This window comes from Macaca nemestrina, chromosome 8 (genome assembly GCF_043159975.1).
Source record: "Macaca nemestrina isolate mMacNem1 chromosome 8, mMacNem.hap1, whole genome shotgun sequence".
NCBI classification, from domain to species: Eukaryota; Metazoa; Chordata; class Mammalia; order Primates; family Cercopithecidae; genus Macaca; species Macaca nemestrina.
Window position 1 is genome coordinate 115,113,908 of NC_092132.1, and position 23,571 is coordinate 115,137,478.

Sequence of the window (23,571 nt, forward strand, 5' to 3'; positions counted from 1 at the left end):
AATGACAGAAGTAGTCTTCAGAAGTGGGTAATAACAAACTTTGTTGTGCTAAAGGAGAAAGTTCTAACCCAATGCAAAGAAGCTAACCATCATAATAAAACAATACAGGTGCAGATAAACAGAATAGCCAGTTTATAAAGGATCATAACTGAACTGATGGAGGTGAAAAATCCAACACAAGAAATTCACAATGCAATCACAAGTATCAATAGCAGAATAGACCAAGAGGAGGAAAAAATAGCAGAGCTTGAAGACTATCTTTCTGAAAAAGACATTCAGGCAAGAACAGACTAAAAAGAAGGAAAAGGGACTAACAAAATCTCTGAGAAATATGAGATTATATAAAAAGACTGAACCTACAACTGATTAAGATACCTGAAAGAGACCGGGAGAACAGAACCAAGTTGGAAAACAGACTTCAGGATATCATCCACGAGAACTTCCTCAACCTAACAAGACAGACCAACACTCAAATTCAGGAAATCCAGAGAACCCCAGTAAGATACTCTATGAGAAACTCAGCCCCAAGACACATAATCATCAGATTCACCAAGATCAAACTGAAAGTAAAAAAATATGTTAAGGCAGTCAGATGGAAAGGCCAGGTCACCTAAAAGGGAAGCCCATCAGAATAACAGCAGACTTTTCAGCGGAAACCTTGCAAGCCAGAAGAGATTGGGGGCCAATATTCAACATTCTTATAGAAAAGAATTTTCAACCCAGAATTTCATATTCAGCCAAACTAAGCTTCATAAGCAAAAGAGAAATAAGATCCTTTTCAGACAAGCAAATGCTGAGGGAATACATCACCACCAGGCCTGCCTCACAAGAGCTCCTGAAGGAAGCACTAAATATGAAAATGAAAAACAATTATCAGCCACTACCAAAACTGAAGTACACAGATCAGTACACAGATCAGTAACACTATGAAGTAACCACATAAAAAAGTCTGCAAAATAACCAACTAGTATCATGATGACAGGATCAAATTCACACAGAACAATATTAACCTTAAATGTAAATAGGCTAAATGTATATAGGCTAAATGCCCCAATTAAAAGACACAAATGACAAGATGAATAAAGAGTCAAGACCCATTGGTATACTGCCTTCAAGATACCCATCTCACGTGCAAAGACACATAGGCTCAAAATAAAGGGATGGCTGGGAGCAATCACTCAAGCCTGTAATCCCAGCACTTTGGGAGGCCAAGGTGGGCAGATCACTTGAGGTCAAGAGTTCAAGACCAGCCTGGCCAACATGGTGAAATCCTGTCTCTACTAAAAACACAAAAAATTAGCCAAGCATGGTGGTATGTGCCTGTAATCCCAGCTACTTGGAAGGCTGAGGCAAGAGAATCTCTTGAACCTGGGAGGCAGAGGTTGCAGTGAGCCGAGATCATGCCATGGCACTCCAGCCTGGGCAATAGAGTGAGACTCTTGTCTCCAAAAAAACAAAAAATAAATAAAAAAAGGAAGAGATGAAGAAAAATTTACCAAGCAAATGGAAAACAGAAAAAAAGTTGGAGTTGCAATCCTAGTTTCTTACAAAACAGACTTTAAACCACCAAAGATCAAAAAAGACAAAGAAAGGCATTACATAATGGTAAAGGGTTCAATTCAACAAGAAGAGCTAACTATCCTAAATATATAAGCACCCGATAAAGGAGCACCCAGATTCATAAAGCAGGTTCTTAGAGACCTACAAAGAGACTTAGACTCCCACACAATAATAGTGGGAGATTTTAACACCTCACTGACAATATTAGACAAATCATTGGGACAGAAAACGAATAAAGATATACAGGACTTGAACTCAGCTCTGGATCAAGTGGACCTGAGAGATATCTACAGAAATCTCCACCCAAAATCAAGAGAATATACATTCTTCTCATCACCACATGGCACTTACTGTAAAATCAATCACATAATCGAAAGTAAAACACTCCTTAGCAAATGCAAAAGAACTGTAATCATAACAGTCTCTCAAATCACAGCACAATCAAATTAGAACTCAAAATTAAGAAACTCACTTGAAACTACACAACCACATAGACATTGAACAACATGCTCCTGAAGGACTCCTGGGTAAATAATGGAATTAAGGCAGATATCAAGAAGTTCTTAGAAACTAATGACAACAAAGAGACAACATACTGGGATGCACGCTAAAGCCATGTTGAGAGAAATCCATAGGACTAAATGGCTACATCAAAAAGTTAGAAATACCTCAAATCAACAACCTAACATGCCAACTAAAAGAACAAGAGAACCAAAAGCAACCAAACCCCAAAGCTAGCAGAAGACAAGAAATAACCAAGATTAGAGCAGAACTGAAGGAGACAGAGACACAAAAAAACCTTCAAAAAATCAATGAATCCAGGAGCTGATTTTTTGAAAAAATTAATAAAATAGATAAACCAGTAGCTAGACTAGTAAAAAAGAAAAGAGAGAAGAATCAAATAGATACAATCATAAATGATAAGGGGGATATCACCATGGACCCCACAGAAATACAAACAATCATCAGAGAATACTATAAACACCTCTATGCACAGAAACTAGAAAATCTAGAAGAAATGGATGAATTATTGGACATATAACACCCTCCCAAGACTGAACCAGGAAGAAACTGAATCCCTGAATAAACAAATAATGAGTTCTGAAATGGAGGCAGAACTAATGAATAGCCTACTAACCAAAAAAAGCCCAGGACCAGATGAATTTACAGCTAACATTCTACCAGAGGTAGAAAGAAGAGCTGGTACCATTTCTACTGAAACTATTCCAAACAATTGAAAAGAAGAGACTCCTCCCCAATTCATTTTATGAACCCAGCATCATCCTAATATCAAAACCTGGCAGAAATACAACAAAAAAAGAAAACTTCAGGCCAATATCTCTGATGAACATCGATGCAAAAATCCTCAATAAAATACTGGCAAACTGAATCCAGCTGCACATCAAAAAGCTTATCCACTATGATCAACTTGGCTTCATCCCCAGGATGCAAGGTTGGTTTCACCATACACAAATCAATGTGATTCATCACATAAACAGAACTAAAGACAAAAACCACATGATTATCTCAATAGATGCAGAAAAGTCATTTCGAAAAAATTTTCATGTTAAAATCTCTCAGTAGACTAGGTATTGAAAGAATGAATATAACTCAAAATATTAAGAACCATCTATGGAAAACCCAAAGCCAATGTCATACTGAATGGGCATAAGCTACAAACATTCCCCTTATAAACTGGCACAAGACAAGGATGCCCTCTCTCATCATTCCTATTCAACATAATACTGGAAGTTCTGGCCAGGACAATAAGGCAAACTTAAAAAAAAAAAAAAAAAGGAATTCAAATAGAAAGAGAGGAAGTCATATTGTCTTCGTTTGCAAATGACATGATCCTATACCTAGAAAACCTCATCCTCTCAGCCCAAAAGCTCCTTAAGCTAATATGCAACTGCAGCAATGTCTCAGGATACAAAATCAACGTGCAAAAATAACTAGTATTCCTACACCAACAACAGAAAAGCAGAGAGCGAAATCATGAATGAACTCCCACTCACAGTTGCTACAAAGAGAATAAAATACGTAGGAATACAGCTAACAAGAGAAGTGAAGGACCTCTTCAAGAGAACTACAAACCACTGCTCGAGAGAATTAGAGAGGACACAAACAATTGAAAAATATTCCATATTCATAAATAGAATCAATATCATGAAAATGGCCATATTGCCCAAAGCAATTTATAGATTGATTCAATGCTATTTCCATTAAACTACCATTGACATTCTTCGCAGAATTAGAAAAAAAAACTATTTTAAAAATCATATGGAACCAAGAAAGAGTTCAAATAGCCAAGACAATCCTAAGAAAAAAGAACAAAGCTGGAGGCATCACACTACCCAACTTCAAACTATACTACAAGGCTACAGTAACCAAAACAGCATGGTACTAGTACAAGAACAGACACAGACCAATGGAACAGAACAGAGAACTCAGAAATAAGACCACACACCTACAACTATCTGATCTTCAACAGACCTGACAAAAACAAGCAATGGGGAAAGGATTCCCTATTTAATAAATGGATCTGGCAGAACTGGCTAGCCATATGCAGAAAATTGAAACTGGACTCCTTCCTTACACCTTATACAAAAATTAAGTTGGTTAGGCATGGTGGCTCATGCCTGTAACCCCAACACTTTGGGAGGCCAGAGCAGGTGCATCACATGAGGACAGGAGTTTGAGACCAGCCTGAACAACACAGTGAAACCTTGTTTTTACTAAAACTACAAAAATTATCCAGGTGTGGTGGTGTACATCTGTAATCCCAGCTATTGGCAAGTCTGAAGCAAGAGAATCGCTTGAACCTTGGAGGCAGAGGTTGCAGTGAGCCTAGATTGTGCCACTGCACTCCAGTCTGGGCTGCAGAGTGAGACCCTGTCTAAAAAAAAACAAAAAACAAATTAACCCAATATGGATTAAAAACTTAAATGTAAAACCCAAAACTATCAAAACCTTTGAAGAAAATCTAGGCAATGCCATTCAGGACAGATGCATGGGAAAAGATTTCATGACAAAAATGCCAAAAGCAATTGTAATAAAAGCAAAAATTGACAAATGGGATTTAATTAAACTGAAGAGCTTCTGCACAGCAAAATAAACTATCATCTGAGTGAACAGACAACTTACAGAATGGGAGAAAATGTTTGCAATCTATCCATCTGACAAAGGTCTAATATCCACAGTCTACAAGGAACTTAAACATATTTACAAGAGAAAAAAATTAGAAAGTGGAGAAAGGACATGAACAGACACTTCTCGAAAGAAGACATTCGTGGGGCCAAAAAACATGAAAAAATACTCAACAGCACTGATCATTAGAGAAGTGCAAATTAAAACCACAATGAGATACCATCTCACACCAGTCAGAATGGCGATTATTAAAAAGTCAAGAAACAACAGATGCTAGCAAAGCCATGGACAAATAGGAATATGTTTCTTTGTTTGTTTGTTTGTTTGGTTGGTTGGTTGGTTGGTTGGTTGGTTTTTGAGACGGAGTCTCGCTCTCGTTGCCCAGGCTGGAGTGCAATTGCACGATCTCTGCTCACTGCAACCTCCGCCTCCCGGGTTCAAGCAATTCTCCTGCATCAGTCTCCCAAGTAGCTGGGATTACAGGCACCTGCCATCACACCCGGCAAATTTTTGTATTTTTAGAAGAGACAAGGTTTCACCATGTTGGTCAGGCTGGTCTCAAACGCCTGACCTCGCGATCTGCCCGCCTCAGTCTCCCAAAGTGCTGGGATTATAGGCGTGAGCCACCGTGGCCAGCCTGGTACATGTTTACACTGTTGATGAGAATGTAAATTAGTTCAGCCATTGTGGAAGACACTGTGGCAATTCCTCAAAGATCTAGAGGCAGAAACACCATAAGGAATATAAATCATTCTATTATAAAGACACATGCACCCGTATGTTCATTGCAGCACTATTCACAATAGCAAAGACATGGAATCAACCCAAATGCCCATCAATAGTAGAATGGATAAAGAAAATGTGATACATATACAAATGTGATACATATACACCATGGAATACTACGTATGCAGTCGTAAAAAGGAATGACTTTGCAGTGACATGGATGGATCTGGAAGCCATTATCCTCAGCAAACTAACACAGTAACAGGAAACAATGCCACATGTTCTCACTTTTAAGTGGGAGCTGAACAATAAGAACACATGGACACAGGGAGGGGAACAACACACACTGGGGCCTGTCGGGGGGGCCAGGGAAGGGAGAGCACCAGGATAAACAGCTAATGCATGTGGGGCTTAATACTTAGCTGATGGGTTGATAGGTGCAGAGAACCACCATGGCACACATTTATCTATGTAACAAACCTACACATCCTGCACATGTACCCCAGAACTTAAACTCTGAAGGAAAAAAGTGTTTTCATTGATAAAAATAGCTCAATGTTTGCGATTCATACACACTGTGTTAAAAAAAAAAAAAAATCAAGAGTTATTCCAGAAAAGCAGTAAAAGATTCCAAGAAAAGGAAGATGGGATTTCATTTTCTGTGGCAGTTGGTTTCACCCATAACAAGTAAAAAAGTTAGAAAAAAAAGTCAGTGCTCCATTAGATTCTGATGCCTAAAATATCCTCCTTTGACCGTCAAAGCTTTACTGGCATAAGAAATATTTATTTCTGGCCGGGCGCGGTGGCTCAAGCCTGTAATCCCAGCACTTTGGGAGGCCGAGACGGGCGGATCACGAGGTCAGCAGATCGAGACCATCCTGGCTAACACAATGAAACCCCGTCTCCACTAAAAATACAAAAAAAAAAACTAGCCGGGCGTGGTGGCAGGCGCCTGTAGTCCCAGCTACTCGGGAGGCTGAGGCAGGAGAATGGCGGGAACCCGGGAGGCGGAGCTTGCAGTGAGCCGAGATCGCGCCACTGCACTCCAGCCTGGGCGACAGAGCGAGACTCCGCCTCAAAAAAAAAAAAAAAAAAAAAAAAAGAAATATTTATTTCTTTATCCAATAGTTAATATTATTTATATATTTATAATACTGTAAAATGCTATTTATTTATTTAATTCTTACATCAATCTCTAGACAAAGTGCAAAAGCCCTACAGAATTAAGTTATAAATTATCTAAACCCTGACAACGGGTATAAGAAACATACAATTACATTACACCTCTTACTGTTCACAGCAAGCAAACAGTAGACATTGTGTAACATATATATAGATATTATGTAAAATCAAAAATAAGAACCAATATTCAAATATATGTATTTATATATATGTTTATACTTATATATTTATATAAAAAATATATATTTAAACATAAGCAACAAGTAGAGAGAGTGGACTCGACATATCAAATATAATATTACCAATATTGTCTACAGTTTATAAATTAAAATAGAAGTAAGGGCATACATATTTTTAAATAAATAAATTTAACCAACAGAAGAACTTAAATGGAAATTATTAAATTCTTCAATAGGACTAAATGAAGGGGTAGAAAGTTTTACTATCACTTTTCGCTTTGTATATCTATAGCTTAAACAATTTACCATGTGTATTCATTCTTTCAGTAATAAAAAATGTTTAAGTATTAGAAATAAAAACAGGTGCTGCAAAATCACATTTTGCAAAAAAAAAATACATAGAAAGAGCTACAGTAGCAGATAAACAGAGAAAGACACAAAGTAGAAGATATATATGCAGGTGATATGTAATGATCAAATCAGGGTAACTGGACTATCCATAACCTCAAACATATGCCATTTATTTATTTTGAGAACAATCCAAATCTTGTCCTCTAGCTATTTTGAAATATACTATAAATTATTGTTAATTATAGTCACCCTATTGTGCTATCGAATACTAGAACTGGCCAGGCATGGTGGCTCATGCCTGTAATCCTAGCACTTTACGAGGCCGAGGCAGGCAGATCACTTTAGGCCAGAAGTTCGAGACTGGCATGGCCAACATGTTGAAAACCCTTCTTTACTAAAAATACAAAAAACTTCAGCCAGTTGTTGGGGTCACCTCTGTACTGAGACATGAGAATCGCTTGAACACTGGAGGCAAAGGTTGCAGTGTGCCAAGATCGGGCCACTGCACTCTAGCCTGGGTACAAGAGCAAGACTCTGTCAAAAAAAAAAAAAAAAATACTAGAACTTATTCCTTCTACCTAACTGTAATTTTGTGCCCATTACTCAACTCCTCTTCCTCCCCTCTTCCCCGACCCTTCCTAGCCTCTGGTAACAACCATTCTGCTCACTGCCTTTACATACAACTATTATGTATCAATAAAAAAATGAATAAAAGTTTCTAAAATCATGTTCTAAATTTTTTTTATTTAAAAGTCTTTTAAGTTTTAAGTTTCTTAAAACTTTTTATTTAAAAGTTTTAAGAAAACAAGAAGATACATATATCAATCAAAACGTTAATAGTGGTTATCTCCACCTGGTGGCAAAATGCAAGATTATATTAATTTTCTTATATGTTCCTAGATATATACTTAACAAATTTGACATCATTAACATAAATTATTTTGTAAGTTAAAAAAAATAGTACTTAAACTTGTTTTTTAAAAAAGGAGTAGGGTAAGAAAATAGCACAAAGAGAAGCATCAACTTTTTAATAATGCATTTATTTTTACCTATTATATATATAAAATCACATTTATCAATATTATAAATACATATAAAAGTTTATTTTACTGGCTTTCAGAGTTCTGAAACATCTTAAGGAATCCTTAATCTAGTTTTTGTTTTGATTTTGAATCTATTTTATCTATAAGAATATTTCTCCAATTTTATGTCTGCAAGCAAAAATCTATTTTGGGTTGTAGAAATTTTATTGCAGATAATTTTTCACAATGCATTATTCTATGTATCAAGAAGAGCATGTGTATTTATGATATTTTTATTCCAACTCCCAAACATAATTAATTGCAACAAGATATTGATCTACAAAATATTCTTCCTTCTAAACACTTAAAAATTTTAACAGTAATGGAAGACAAATGCAATCTGTAAATGTAAACATGCACATAAACTGTATAAAATATATGCTATCATGTTAAATAATTTTTAAATGTGTTAATTAAAAAAAAAAGATTAAACAGTTACATACCAGTGCAACTCCTGCAGAATAACGAGTAATACACATCTTTCCAGGAAACGTTGCTCCCACATAATCAGGATAATCCCTATAACTAAATAAATAAGTTTACATTTATAATTGATTTTAACAGACAATTTAAAAATGAGAATTCCTGCTAATAATTTAAGTCTGCAGTTCATAAAATCCAAATCTGAAGCAAATTGAGGTACGATCTTTCCATATGTTCTTAATTGTTTCAAATTTGCAATACCATTTAATATGACATATTAGTATTAATTAGATTAAATACTCTTGATATCTGAAACATATCCAATGGATCCAACTTTTTAATGCCTTTATTGTTCTCACCACATCTGGCTACATTTATCAAAGGTTTTGCTCCAATATTCTGATAAAAAATACTTTGTTGAGTGACAGTGACAAATCATTTTAATGTGTAGATTAAAATGTGTTGCTCCCAGGTAGTAAAGTTCAACAGTTTCCAATAGGAGTGCTTTATTGTTTCACACCTAAACATTATTATTTCAGCTTTGAGTAAGGGGCCATTTAAACTGTCATATAATAATACACTATTCTCAGAGCTTTACATCAACTAATCCATTTAATACTCAAAACAAACTAGTGAATATTATTTTTGTCCCCATTGAGCAAATCAAATGTCAGATGGGAAGTATAAGTAACTCTCTCAAGGTAGCATGACTAATACATCCTACTGAAGAATCTGAACTTAGGCAGTCTGAATCCGAGCCATATTCTCAACCACTAAGGTATAGAAGCTCCAAGCATTCACTGCCTTATTTAGAGCCCCCACCAAACAAGCCAGGATGTGAGTAAAGAAACTTAAGAAGCTTGGTATTCAATTTTCAATTTGAAATGTCCTTTCTGTCTCAACTGCACTTCACTTCACAATCACACTGCCTCTCCACTACCTTTATTCTGTCTCTCTGAGATTGTTTATATCTAACCCTTCCAGCATTTGTTTCCAAGTATTTGTTCCTAATGCCCAACATTGGTTTTATGTTCCAATGTCTAAGGATTGTTTACACTCTTTCTCCCTCCCACAGATACTTTAATAAGCCCTGTTTTTATAACTCAGACTTCCCCTAAAATTCTATGCATACTCCTGACAAACTCAGTAATACATTTTTTAATTCATACTGACATGTTTTGACGTGCCCATTCCACATCAAATCAGTTGTCAAGCTCTACTACCTTGCTTTGTCAGTGTTTGTTTCCTTTCCCTCCTCCTTCAAAGGTTCAGCTCCAGTTCTAACTATGAATTCCATATTCTATAAAAGGTAATAATATTAATCCTAAAGAAAAATCTAGCAGACTAAAATTTGGGGTTGGGAGAGACCTTCTATACTATACAGGAAACCCAAAAGAAAGAAGAAAAGATTAACAGATTTGACCATATGAAATGTAGAAGTTTTCATGTAGTGTTGGGAACTGAAAGCCTAAGGGTCGTGACCAACTTAGCATTCCCCTGGAGGCTATATGATTAAATAGCAAACTGTTCATCATGAATGCAGAATGTAAGCAAACTCACATCTGTGCCTGCCAGCAGAAGGTATACTGAGGGCAGTCACTCCCTGGCACTGTGCTCCTTGAGGTTATCTACTGGAATATCTGGAGCCTACTGTTCAAAGAATACAGTCATGCAGGCCTGCACTAAGTCAAGCGGCTGACCACCACCACCCCCTTCTCCCTATCTCCTTTACTCAATAAATACGATGGGCTCTAGAAGCTCAGGACCCCCGTTCACTAGAAGCAAGGAGTCCCCTGGCCCCTTCTTGCAAATATACTCTTTTGTCTTTGTCTTTATTCCTGCACTCATCCTCCTTTGTTCAGTCCAGCAAGGTCTGCTGAAATGTAGCAGAGAATAAAAAGTTTATAGAAAAATTATAGATATGGAAAAAGTATTTGTCATACAGATAAACAAGTTAGTATCTAAGCATTCAAAAACCCTTACAGGCATCCAATTAGTAAAGAGGAAGTCAAATTGTCACTGTTTGCTGATGATATGATCATTTACCTTGAAAATTCTAAAGACTCCTCCAGAAAGCTCCTAGATCTAATAAAAGAATTCAGCAAAGTTTTCAGATACAAGATTAATGTACACAAATCAGTAGTTCTTCTATACACCAACAGTGATCAAGCAGAGAATCAAATCAAGAACTCAACCCCTTTCACAATAGCTGCAAAAAAAATAAAATGCTTAGGAATATACTTAACCAAGAAGTAGAAAGATCTCTACAAGGAAAACTACAAAACACTGCTGAAAGAAATCATAGATGACACAAACAAATGGAAACACATCCCATGCTCATGGATGGGTAGAATCAGTATTGTGAAAATGATCATATTGCCAAAAGCAATCTATAAATTCAATTCAAACCCATCAAAATACCACCATCATTCTTCACAGAATTAGAAAAAAACAATTCTAAAATTCATATGGAACCTAAAAAGAGCCAACATAGCCAAAGCAAAACTAAGCAAAAAGAACAAATCTGGAGTCATCACACTAACTGATTTCAAACCATACTATAAGGCCATAGTCACCAAAATAGCATGGTACTGGTATAAAAATAGGCACATAGATCAATGGAACAGAATAGAGAACCCAGAAACAAACCCAAATACTTACAGCCAACTGATCTTCAACAAAGCAAACAAAAACATAAAGTGGGGAGAAGACACCCTACTCAAAAAATGGTGCTGGGATAATTGGCTAGCCACACGCAGGAGAATGAAACCGGATCCTCACTTCTCACCTTATACAAAAATCAACTCAAGATGGATTAAGGACTTAAACCTAAGACCTGAAACTAAAAATTCTACAAGATAACATTGGAAAACCCCTTCTAGACATTGGCTTAGGCAAGAATTTCATGACAAAGAACCCAAAAGCAAATGAAATAAAAACAAAGATAAATAGTTGGGACTTAAACTAAAGAGCTTTTGCACAGCAAAAGGAATAGTCAGCAGAGTAAACAGAAAACCCACAGAGTGGGAGAAAATCTTCCCAATTTATACATCTGACAAAGGACTAATATCCAGAACCTACAATGAACTCAAACAAATCAGTAAGACAAAAACAAACAATCCCATCAAAAAGTGGGCTAAGGACATAAATAGACAATTCCCAAAAGAAGATATGCAAATGGCCAACAAACTTATGAAAAAAATGCTCAACATCTCTAATGAGCGGGGAAATGCAAATTAAAACCATAATGCAAAACCACCTTACTCCTGCAATAAAGGCCATAATCAAAAAATCAAAAAAACAGTGGATGTTGGTGTGGATGCAGTGATCAGGGAACATTTCTACACTGCTGGTAGGAATATAAACTAGTACAGCCACTATGGAAAACAGTGTGAAGATTCCTTAAAGATCTAAAAGTAGAACTACCATTTGATCCAGCAATCCCACTACTGGGTATCTACCCAGAGAAAAAGAAGTCATTTTTTGAAAAAGATACTTACACATGCATGTTTATAGCAGCACAATTCACAACTGCAAAATCATGGAACCAACCCAAATGCCCATCAATTAACGAGCGGATAAAGAAACTGCAGCATTATATATATATTCATATATATATATGAATACTACTCAGCCATAAAAAGGAATGAATTAGCAGCATTTGTAGTGACCTGGATGAGATTGGAGACTATTATTCTAAGTGAAGTAACTCAGGAATGGAAAACCAAACATCGTATGTTCTCCCCAAAATGTGGGAGCTACGCTATGAGGCAAAGGCATAAGAATGATACAGGTGGCGGGGGCCAGCTACTCGGGAGGCTGAGGCAGGAGAATGGCATGAACCCAGGAGGCGGAGCTTGCAGTGAGCCGAGATCGCGCCACTGCACTCCAGCCTAGGCGACAGAGCGAGACTCCGTCTCCAAAAAAAAAAAAAAGGAATGATACAACGGACTGTGGGGACTTGCGGGGAAGAGTGGGAGGTGGGGCGAAGGATAAAAGACTACAAATATGGTGCAGTGTATACCGTGTATACTCTCAGGTGATGGGTGTACCAAAATCTCACAAATCACCACTAAATAACTTACTCGTGTAACCAGATATCACCTGTACCCCAATAACTTATGGGGAAAAATATAAATATTAAAGATAATGAAATTATTTTTTAAAGCCCTTACAAATTATAGGGAAGTAATCAAACGACAAGAAAAGACGATTGCAGAAGGACAGATACAAATGATCGACAAGCATTTGAAAAGATGCTCAAATCCACCAGTCATCAGAAAAGAAGAAAATTAAAACGACGACAATGACCTTAAGTTACATCCATCAGACTACCAAAAGTTAAAAGAGGAATAACATTTATGGCTGGCCGAGATGTGAGGGAAAGATTAGTCTCACACAAGCGAAAGAAAATACTGACATACTAAACTTAAATACATATATAGACATGTATAGTTTTATTGAAAGACACTTGCTGGTTACCGCTAATAAATTTAATATGATTACAATTATAAATATATAGCTATAATTTATAATTAGAAAACTAACATTTTAAAATTACTCAGAAAATTCATTAGGATAAAACTTTTGTAACCACATTTACCAAGCCTTTGGTCAAAGCTCATATAAGAATATAAACCTCTCAAGATAAATCCCATCTCTTTAGGGGTAGTGGTTAAGCGTTTTGGCTCTAGAGATACAAACTGTGGGTTCAAACCTTAGGAGTATCACCAGATCCAAGAGTTTTGAGATGGCTTAACCTCTTGGAACTCTCAGTGTCTTCATTTATAAAAGCTTTATTAGCCTAGAAATAAATGTTAGTAATGTTTTTTTTTTATTGCCTGACAACTAGAAATTGAGCATAAAGCCTGAATAAAGCACATACTAAATAATCGAAGCATGGATATTCAGAAATGAATAATAATTCCTTACATTAAGCCACATAATTATCACAAATCTTTGATTTCTTTCTAGGAATAATGAAACATTATTCTTACATTAGTAGATATGCAATATCATGAGGCCTTAGGTTAAGATAAGATTGTTTCCATTCTAAAAATCTTTTCAATAATTCATCTGCCTCACCAACTGTAGAAATCTTATTTTCATCTGACCAAACCTCCAATGATGACAGCACAATAGTAACTTTAAATTGGGCAAACATCTAAAAACAGAAGAGATAAATACATGCATAATTACTATTTATGTTGTCTTATAAAAACCCAGAAATTAATTCGATGTTTTTACAATCCCATACTCAGTTTATATGGATGGGTTAATTATCCAGGAATACCATATCAAGTTTAGGCAAATTATCATTTCAAAACAAAAATTATTTTAATATGAAAAGAAAAATACTTACTGAATTTGCAAGGCCAACAATTTCAATGACTTTATTTGTCACTACCATGCTATCAGAGCCCCAGTAATCATACTGAAAAACAGAATTAATTTTATACTTAAGTACAATTTATTATATAGTATTTTTAAGATTCATTTCCATCTACTGTCAGAGGTATGAGGCTGCTTTGGGGTTCAACAGTTCAAAACAAAACATTAATAAGTGAAAAATGAATATATACTGGATCCCTCAGGCATTGCTGGTGGGAATGTAAAATGGTACAGCCACTCTGGAAAATAGTTTGGTAACTTCAACTTCTTTGAAATCAAAACAAAGAATGGATTTACTATATGGCTCAGCAATCTCACTTCTGAGCATTTATCTCAAAAAACTGATGCTCACACAAATACTTGTACATGAATGTCCATAACAGCTTTATTCATAATAGCTAAAAACTAGAAACAACTCATATGTCGTTCAATGGTTAAATGGTTAAATAAACTGTGGTACATTCCTACCATAAACTCAGCAATAAAAAGAAACAAATGTTGATATATGGAACTGCCTGGATAAACTTCAAGAAAATTATGCTCAGCATGAAAACATAATCTCAAAGGGATACAGACTGCTTGATAACTTTATGCAATATGTGTGAAATCACAAAGAAGGAGAATGGCTTAGTGGACCCCCAAGGGCTCAGAAGAGGGCAAGGGATTGGTGTGGCTCTAATGGGATCACATAGGAGACTCCTGTGGTGATGGTACTGTTGAGTATCTCGATTGTGGCAATGGTTATGCAAGGCTACTTATGTAATACCATTGCATAAAACTGCACACACATGCACATACACAAATGAGTGTGTGTGTGTATACATACATATACGTCACTCTTGAAATCTGAAAAACTGGATTGCAACTACATCAAACTGCACATATCCATAGACAAACTCTCTACAGTACATCACCTTGGACGTTCCACAGGAGCCTCAAATTATCCCAAAGTAAACTCATATCCAAAACTAAAATAAATATATTCAAAACTAAACTCATCATCTTCCTTCAAAAATCTGTTCCTACTTATATTTTCACTACTTTAGTGAATGGTATTATTATCTAACACATCCTACATTTATTACACTATATGCTCCATGAGAGCGGAAATTGTTCTGTTGTATTCACTGCTATATTCCCAACGGCTAGAACAGCAACTGTTATCTAGATGATGCTCAGTGAATTTGCTAAGTAAACGAATAAATCAATCAAATCAAGTTCTTCTAGTTCAACCCAATCAGTAACTTTTAAAGTTGTTCCTTTATTTTTATTCTTGATGCCACCTATTTATAAGTTTTCACCCTGATTATTAAAATAATCTCTTAAATGATTCCTCCCCCTCAATTTTCCCACCAGCAATGTGGTCCCTACACTATTACCAAAATGATTACTCTAAGGTAAAATAGAAATATGTCACTCCCCTATTTAAAATATTTCAATGACACTTTCCCTCCTTACTGACCTCAGTACTTCCCTTTGTGGGCCCTGAATGATGGAGAGTGCCCCCTACCATTGGAAACTGAGTATGTACTATGTACAGTTAAACAGACTGTCTTTTCAATAGCAACCATCTCCTGATCTGTTGGCTTCAATATACCTGAGTAATAATAAAACCTACATTTTAAAACACCCACTTGGATGTTCTTATAGTATAACAACTTACAGTTGTGTTTCCATGTCTGTCTCCATTATTAAACTGTGTATATATAGAACCATATGCTTTCTACAATCATGGCAATGAATTCACGATGCCATAATTATAGATTTACAAATTATAAAGTCACTGAAGGAACTATGAATACTATGATTGTTTGTTTGTTTGTTTGTTTTTGACATGGAGTCTTCCTCTGTCACCCAGGCTGGAGAGCAGTGATGCGATCTCGGCTCACTGCAACCTCCACCTCCCTTGTTCAAGCAGTTCTCCTGACTCAGTCTCCTGAGTAGCTGGGACTACAGGTGTGCACCACCATGCCTGCCTAATTTTTGTAGTTTTAGCAGAGATGAGGCTTCACCATGTTGGCCAGGCTGGTCTCAAACTCCTGACCTCAGGTGATCCACCCAACTCAGCTTCCCAAAGTACTGGGATTACAGGCATATACCACGCCCTAACCAAGGGGTTTTTTTATTAAAGAAAATGTAAACATGTATAAGAACTTAAAGTAGTAATGTTTAATCAGCATTATATGACTTGAAAACCTGGCAATTTGGACAAGCTTTTGAAACTACTCTCAAAATATATAACATAATCCAAAAACAGAAGAATTTTCATAATCCAAAATATTTCCTGGAAACTTAGTTGTGTTTACCAGAAATACCTCAATTTTCTCTCAGCTATCTCAATGTCTCAACGTTCTCTTAAATGTTCCCTTTGCCCTTTTCCCTGTACTCTAATAAATCAAGTTATTTTCACATCTTTCTCCAAATCCCTCCTGGTCCCTGACCTTAACTCTGGCTTCCTGACAAGCTCTAAACTCTAGGAATAGAAATTGCCAATGAGGACTAGTCATACCCACTGTGGTGTTCCGTAGGTATACACAAACAGCTGCTTATCATCAGAATAAAACCTAGAAAGTATATTTTTAATCTCTATTTTCTGAAATCTTTCAACTATTAGAAGAAATAAAGACATATCTAGTTGACCGCAAACTAAGTTATCACCCCAAGGTTCTGAAATTCAGAGGCCTCAGACTGTTTATGGAAATTAAGAATCTCGAGGTACTCTTTTCATCAGGTAAACGATGGACTAGAATGGGCGCCCCACCAAAAACTGCTAAAAAACATCTTGACTCATTAGTGGAAGTCATTCTAATAGATAGTTATACTATCATCACTTTTGTCCCAATAAATATTCTAGGGTGGAATGTTCCCTAGACTACATTCTGCTCTTCAAACTTCCCTAAAATAGAATTTCACTTCTACCAAAATCACCATTAAAAGGTAGTATGGATTGAGAGGGACTCTATAAATGTGAAGTGCCAGGGAAAAAAAATACATTTTGTTCTGCAGTACTCTTATGTAAGTATTTCAAATAAAACATTTCTGACAAAACTAGTATTATTTTGACTATTTAGTTTCTCAGTTTGTACATTTTTCCACTATTGTCTCTATGACATGTGAGTAAGAACATTGGAATCTTTTCGTTTCTGTCTAGCTAGCTAGGGATAATCACACATTTGGAGCAAATATTTCAAAGCAAAGAAAAAGCAAAACACATACCAAAGCTTTGTCCACCACGATATGCATTTCTAGATAAAGAGGAAATAAATCTGGAACAGCTGGTTCTGACTAGAAAAAAGGAAAACCACATATAATACATGAAAAATTTCATAATTTTTTTACTTGAACTCTTCTTTAAAGCTATTACCACAGCACTTACAAGATATGCAGAGCTGTTTGCTTTATCAAATTGGTTAAAATCCATAAATAAAGTTTTAAGTTTTATGGCAACGTACTCAAGTAGTTAGAAGATTGCCCATGAAGTTATAACATCTATCTCAATATATTTACAACTTCCAGTTTATGAACTAAGAAAAAACACCTAGCATTTCCGTCTACTTCATCTGCGTATCAGAAGTAAACTTTTGCTTTAAAAACTATATGTGTGTTGAGGTTTTTTTGTTTTTTGTTTTTTGTTTTTTTTGAGAGGGGGTCTCGCCTCTTCGCCCAGGCTGGAGTGCAGTGGTGCAATCTCAGTTCACTGCAAGCTCTGCCTCCTGGGCTCACGTCATTCTCCTGCCTCAGCCTTCTGAGTAGCTGGGACTACAGGCACCCGCCACCACGCCCGGCTAATTTTTTTTGTATTTGTAGTAGAGACAGGGTTTCACCGTGTTAACCAGGATGGTCTCAATCTCCTGACCTCGCAATCTGCCCGCCTCGGCCTCCCAAAGTGCTGGAATTACAGGCGTAAGCCACCACGCTCCTTTCTGTATTCGTGTCCTTTGCAATATGACTTTTCAGTGCCTCCCATCAAGAGGTGAGTTTATTTTTCCTCTCTCTCAATCTGGGCTGGGCTTTGTAACTTGCTTGAGTCAATAAAGGCAATAGAAGTGTTGTTTTGCCAATCTTGAGCCTAAGTCACCTTTCATACTGCCATTCCTGATCTTGGAACCCCTGCCTGTACACATCTGATCAGCCTGCCAGATGATAAGAGCAAATGGCCTATTCACGCCATTGCCCCAGAAAAACATACAAATAAAAAACTAGACAATGCTTGAGGGGGAAAAAAGCTGCTGGGTTTCTATAAGAGAGTATTGTGGTCCTTGAACTGACCCACCTACCATCCCATCTCACACATCCAGCTCATTGGCATCCATGAAGATAGAGGCCCATGTTCCTGGTGTGGCTTTCCCATGCCAGAGGAAGAAATACCAAATTTGTTCTCAAAGAATTATGGTTATGTGTTTTGAGCTGTCCAGTGGCTCCCTAACAGTTTTGCTCACAAGCTTTCCTTTGTTTCCTCCACCATGAAATTTCACAGGGTTGGAGTGGACTCCAAGGCAGTGTTTATAAAAAGCATTTCAAGGCAAATATACTGGCCGGAGCCCTTGGAGCAAGGAAAAATGGACAAGAAAAGCAGAAGGCACACTAAAAAGTCTAGGAAGAAAGTGGCTGGGTAAGGAAATGGGTGGAGAAATGAAGGCTTTGAAAACTTCAGGCATATACTGGGAAATCTAGAGGGCCACCCACATGCCCAAGGCTGGACACACACTCAGAAAACACTTGACACTAAGCTTTCTCCTCTGCCTGGCTTTCAGACATTGTACAAGCAAGAGTCAAGGCCAAGGGTTAGTTGTCAACATCTGGAATAAGTGTTGCATGTATATCAAAACCCAGAGTCAATCTGTAAAAACCAAGGAAGTCTTTTTTCTTTTTCGGCTCCAGTAATTTAAAGAAATCTCTATCAAATCACTAGGTGACTACTAGACAATATTGTTCACAAAATATTTCTTTACTTTAGAAAAGTCAGTAAACAAGCAAACAGCTACAACCCACAGCAAGCAGTAACAACAGACCTTGCCGGGGAGTGAGGAAGAATCTGATTTCCAGCATTACCACATCAAAATACTCAAAATGTTCAAATTTCAACAACAACAAGAAAGTAGTATGGCCCATTCTCAGAAAATTAGAAATAGAAATGGTACCTCTGGAAGCCCAGACATTGTACTTACTAGACAAAGAAGGTAAATTAATTATCTTAAAATACGTTCAAAAAGCTATGAAAAACTGTGTAAAAAAGCTAAAGGAAAGCAGAAGAATGATACTTCACCAAATAGAGAGTATCCATAAAAATACAGAAATTATAAAAAGGAAGTTGTGGAGCTGAAAAGTAAAATACATGAAAATTCACTAGGATTCAATAACATAGTTGAGCAAGCAGAAAAAAAGAATCAACAAACTTCAAAACAAATCAATCAAGATTATTCAACATGAGGAGCACAATAAAAAAAAGAATAAAGCTCTACCAGCAGAATTTGATGGCATGATGTCTTGCAGGAAATCCTTTGCTCCAAGACATGCGTCCCTGGGCTTCCTGCCTTGGAAACACAGCAGTAGGCATCATGGTAAGGTGAAGAGCTTCCCCAGTGATGACCCTTCTAAATTGGTCCACCTCAAAGCTTTCATGAGATACAAGGCTGGCATGACACATTGTGTGGAAAGCTGACCGGCTAGGACCCAAGGTGAACAGGAAGGAAGTGGTAGAGGCTGTGACCATTGTGGAGACACTGCCCATAGTGGTTGTAGGCATCCTGGGCTATATGGAAACCCCTCAAGGCCTCTGAATTTCTAAGACCATCTTTGTTGAGCACATTAGCAATGAGTGCAAAAGGCGCTTCTATAGGAACTGGCACAAAGCTAAGTAGAAGGCCTTTACCAAGTACTGCAAGAAATGGCAGGGTGAGGATGACAAGAAGCAGCTGGAGAAGGACTTCAACAGCATGAAGAAGTACTGCCAAGTCATCCGCATCAATACCTACACCCAGATGCACCTGCTTCCTTTATGTCAAAAGAAGACCCATGTGATGGAGACCCAGGTGAACAGAGGCACTGTGGCCGAGAAACTGGACTGGTCCCTGGAGAGGCTAGAGGACCAGGTACCTGTGAAACAAGTGTTTGGGCAGGACAAGATGATTGACATCAAATGGGTGACCAAGGGCAAAGGCTACAAAGAAGTCACCAGTCATTGGTATACCAACAAACTGCCCTACAAGACCCACTGAGGGCTGTGCAGGGTTGCCTATATTGGGGCATGGCATCCTGCCCATATGACCTTCTCTGTGGCATGTACTGGGCAGAAAGGCTACCATCATTGCACTGAGTTCAACAAGAGGATCTATAAGATCAGTCAGGGCTACTTCATCAAGGATGGCAAATTGATCAATGCCTCCACTGACTATGACCTGTCTGACAAGAGCATCAACCCTCTGGGTGGCTTTGTCCACTATGGTAAAGTGACCAATGACTTTGTCATGCTGAAGGGCTGTGTGGTGGGAACTAAGAAGCAAGGGCTCATCCTCCACAAGTCTTGATGCAGACCAAGCAGTGGGCTCTGGAGAAGACTGATGTTAAGTTCATTGAGACTACCTTTAAATTGGGCCATGGCCACTTCCAAACCATGGAAAAGAAGCATTCATGGGACCACTCAAGAAAGACCAGATTGCAAAGGAAGAAGGAGCTTAATGCCTGGAACAGATTGTGCAGCTGATGGGATCTCAATAGAAGTTATCTGACACTGAAAAAAAAGAGTGAAGAAAAATGAACAGAGCCTAAGAGACCTATGGGACACCATCAAGCACATATATAAGACGAGTTCCTAGCAGAAGAGGAGAAAGGGACAGAAAGAAAATTTGAAAAAGTAATAGGTAAAAACCTCCCCAATTTTATGAAAGACATGAATCTACACATCCAAAAGGCTTAACAAACTCCAAGTAGAATAAACTCAAAAGAATTCACACCAAAACATATTATAATCAAGTTGTCCAGGCCGGGCGCGGTGGCTCAAGCCTGTAATCCCAGCACTTTGGGAGGCCGAGGCAGGCGGATCACAAGGTCAGGAGATCGAGACCACTGTGAAACCCCGTCTCTACTAAAAATACAAAAAAAAAAAAAAATTAGCCGGGCGCAGTGGCGGGTGCCTGTAGTCCCAGCTACTCAGGAGGCTGAGGCAGGAGAATGGCGGGAACCCGGGAGGCGGAGCTTGCAGTGAGCCGAGATCGCGCCACTGCACTCCAGCCTGGGCAACAGCGTGAGACTCCGTCTCAAAAAAAAAAAAAAAAAAAAAAAAAAACATATTATAATCAAGTTGTCCAAAGTTAATGATAAAAAGAGAACCTTGAAAACAGCAAGAGAAAAGCAATTCCTCACAAATGAGAGATCTTCAATAATATTAATATCTAATTTCTCATTAGAAACCAGGGAGGCCAGAGGCAGTGGGATGACATTTAAAGTGCTGGAGGGGAAAAAAACTGTCAAACAAGAACTCTATATCTGACAAAACTATCCTTCAAAAATAAAGGAGAAATTAAGACATTCCCAGATAAATAAAAACTGAAAAAGTTCATTGCTAGTAGACCTGCCTGCTTATTACAGGCCAAATGGTATCCCAGTAAAATTCATATGTTAAAGATCTAACCCCATTATATCACAGAATGAAGCTGTATTTGGAGACAGGGCCTGTAAAGAGGTAATCAGATTGAAAATTAGGTCATTAGGATGGGCTCTGATGCAATGTAACTGGTATCCTTGTAAGAGAAAATTAGAACACAAACACAGAAGGAAGACCTTGTACAGACACAGGGAGAGGACGGTTACTTATATGCCAAGCAGAGGGGCCTCAGAAGAAACCACAACTTGGTTAACACCTTGATCTCAAACTTCTAGGCTCCAGAACTGTGAAAAAATACATATTCTCATTTAAGCTACCCAGTCCATGGTAAAGTTATGGCAGCTGTAGTAAACTAATACACTGCCCTACAAGAAATGCCAAAGGTAGTCCTTCAGTTTAAAATGAAAGCACACAAAACAGTAACAAGAAGCAATAAAAGAAATTTAAAACACAGTAAAGGTAAATACATTGGTAACTATAGAAGATATTATTATTGCTGGGTGCAGTGGCTCACACTTACACTCCTGACACTCTGGAAGGCCAAAATGGGAGGACTGCTTGAGTCCAGGAGTTTGAGACTAGCCTGGGCAACAAAGGAAGACAGAGTCTCTACAAATAAACAAATTAGCTGGGCATGGTGGCACATGCCTGTGGTCCCAGCTAATTGGGAGGCAGAGGCAGGAAGATCACCTGTGCTTAGGAGGTAAAGGATACATGCAGTAAGCCATGATCACAGCACCAGCACTGCACTCCAGCCTGGATGACAGAGTGAGACCCTGCCTCAAAAAAAAAAAAAAAAAGATATTATTATTATATTTTTGGTTTGTTGTTCCTCACTTTTCCCCAAATTATTTAAAAGAAAATGTATCACACAATAATTATTAAGCTATTGTACATTGTATTATCATTAACATAGCTTAATGTATTAGATAATTTGTGATAATAAAAACATAAAGAAGACAAAGCTGTATAGAAACAGCATTTTGTATACTATAGAGGCTAAGTTGGTATTAATTCAAACTGTGATTGTTATAAATTTAAGATGTTATTGTAATATCCAGAGAAACCACTAAGGAAGTAACCAAAATTACATCAAGAAACATAAATGAGAAGGGAATCAAAATGACATACTAGAAAAAAAATCAACTAAACAAAAGAAGGCAGTAATAGAGAAACTGAGACAAAAAAAGATATAAGACATATAGAAAACAATTCGCAAATGTCAAATTAAGTCTTTATTGAGCCCAGGAGGCAGAGGTTGCAGTGAGTCAAGATCCACAACTGGTACTCTGTATGGCTTAGACATCTCTTTTCCTGAATCTACTGCCACACTGCTCTTTATATTTATCGTGTCATCCTGCTTCTGCACATCAAGGAAAACCCTACTACTTCAGAAATTAATCCATCCATTGACTCTTCTACTGGAATAAGCAACTACATCTTGAGTCTCTCAGTTCAGGAAGCCTCACATGTTTGGCCTCTGTCAATGTAATGCTATTGTCACACAAAGGTAGAGCTCTACTGCCTCTGTTGCTACCATTATTGCCACTTTGCTCTATGCATCCATCCAGGCTATTGAAATTCTTGACACAGATTACCATAAATTACAATGACATGCAGTAACTAAGAAAACATATGAGGACAATTTGATTTCCTCTCTTCCTATTGGAAAATGCTTTATTTATTTCTCTTGTCTGATTGCCCTGGCTAGAATTTCCAATACTATGTTGAATAGGAGTGATGCCAGAGGGCATCCTTGTCTTGTGCTGGTTTTCAAAGGCAATGCTTCCAGTTTTTACCCATTCATTATGATATTGGCTGTGAGTTTGTCATAACTAGCTCTTATTATTTTGAGATACATTTCATCAATACCTAGTTTATTGAGAGCTTTTAGCATGAAGCGGTGTTGAATTTTATCAAAGGCCTT

At 37.4% G+C, this 23,571-nt stretch overlaps 1 protein-coding gene and 1 pseudogene across 2 annotated transcripts in view; one reads left to right on the forward strand and one right to left on the reverse strand.

Moving 5' to 3' along the window:
- The window catches only part of LOC105476556 (disintegrin and metalloproteinase domain-containing protein 32), a 153,773-nt gene that overhangs the window by 93,067 nt on the left and 37,135 nt on the right, over window positions 1–23,571 (reverse strand). For both annotated transcript variants that reach the window (XM_011732590.3, XM_011732589.3), the window contains exons 7-10: window positions 17,258–17,326; window positions 14,013–14,084; window positions 13,648–13,814; window positions 8,671–8,752 (exon numbers count right to left, since the gene is read on the reverse strand). In XM_011732590.3, coding sequence (XP_011730892.2) covers window positions 8,671–8,752; window positions 13,648–13,814; window positions 14,013–14,084; window positions 17,258–17,326 — 390 coding nt within the window. The remainder of the gene's footprint in view (window positions 1–8,670; window positions 8,753–13,647; window positions 13,815–14,012; window positions 14,085–17,257; window positions 17,327–23,571) is intronic.
- Window positions 19,524–20,719, forward strand: LOC105476554 (large ribosomal subunit protein uL3 pseudogene; annotated as a pseudogene).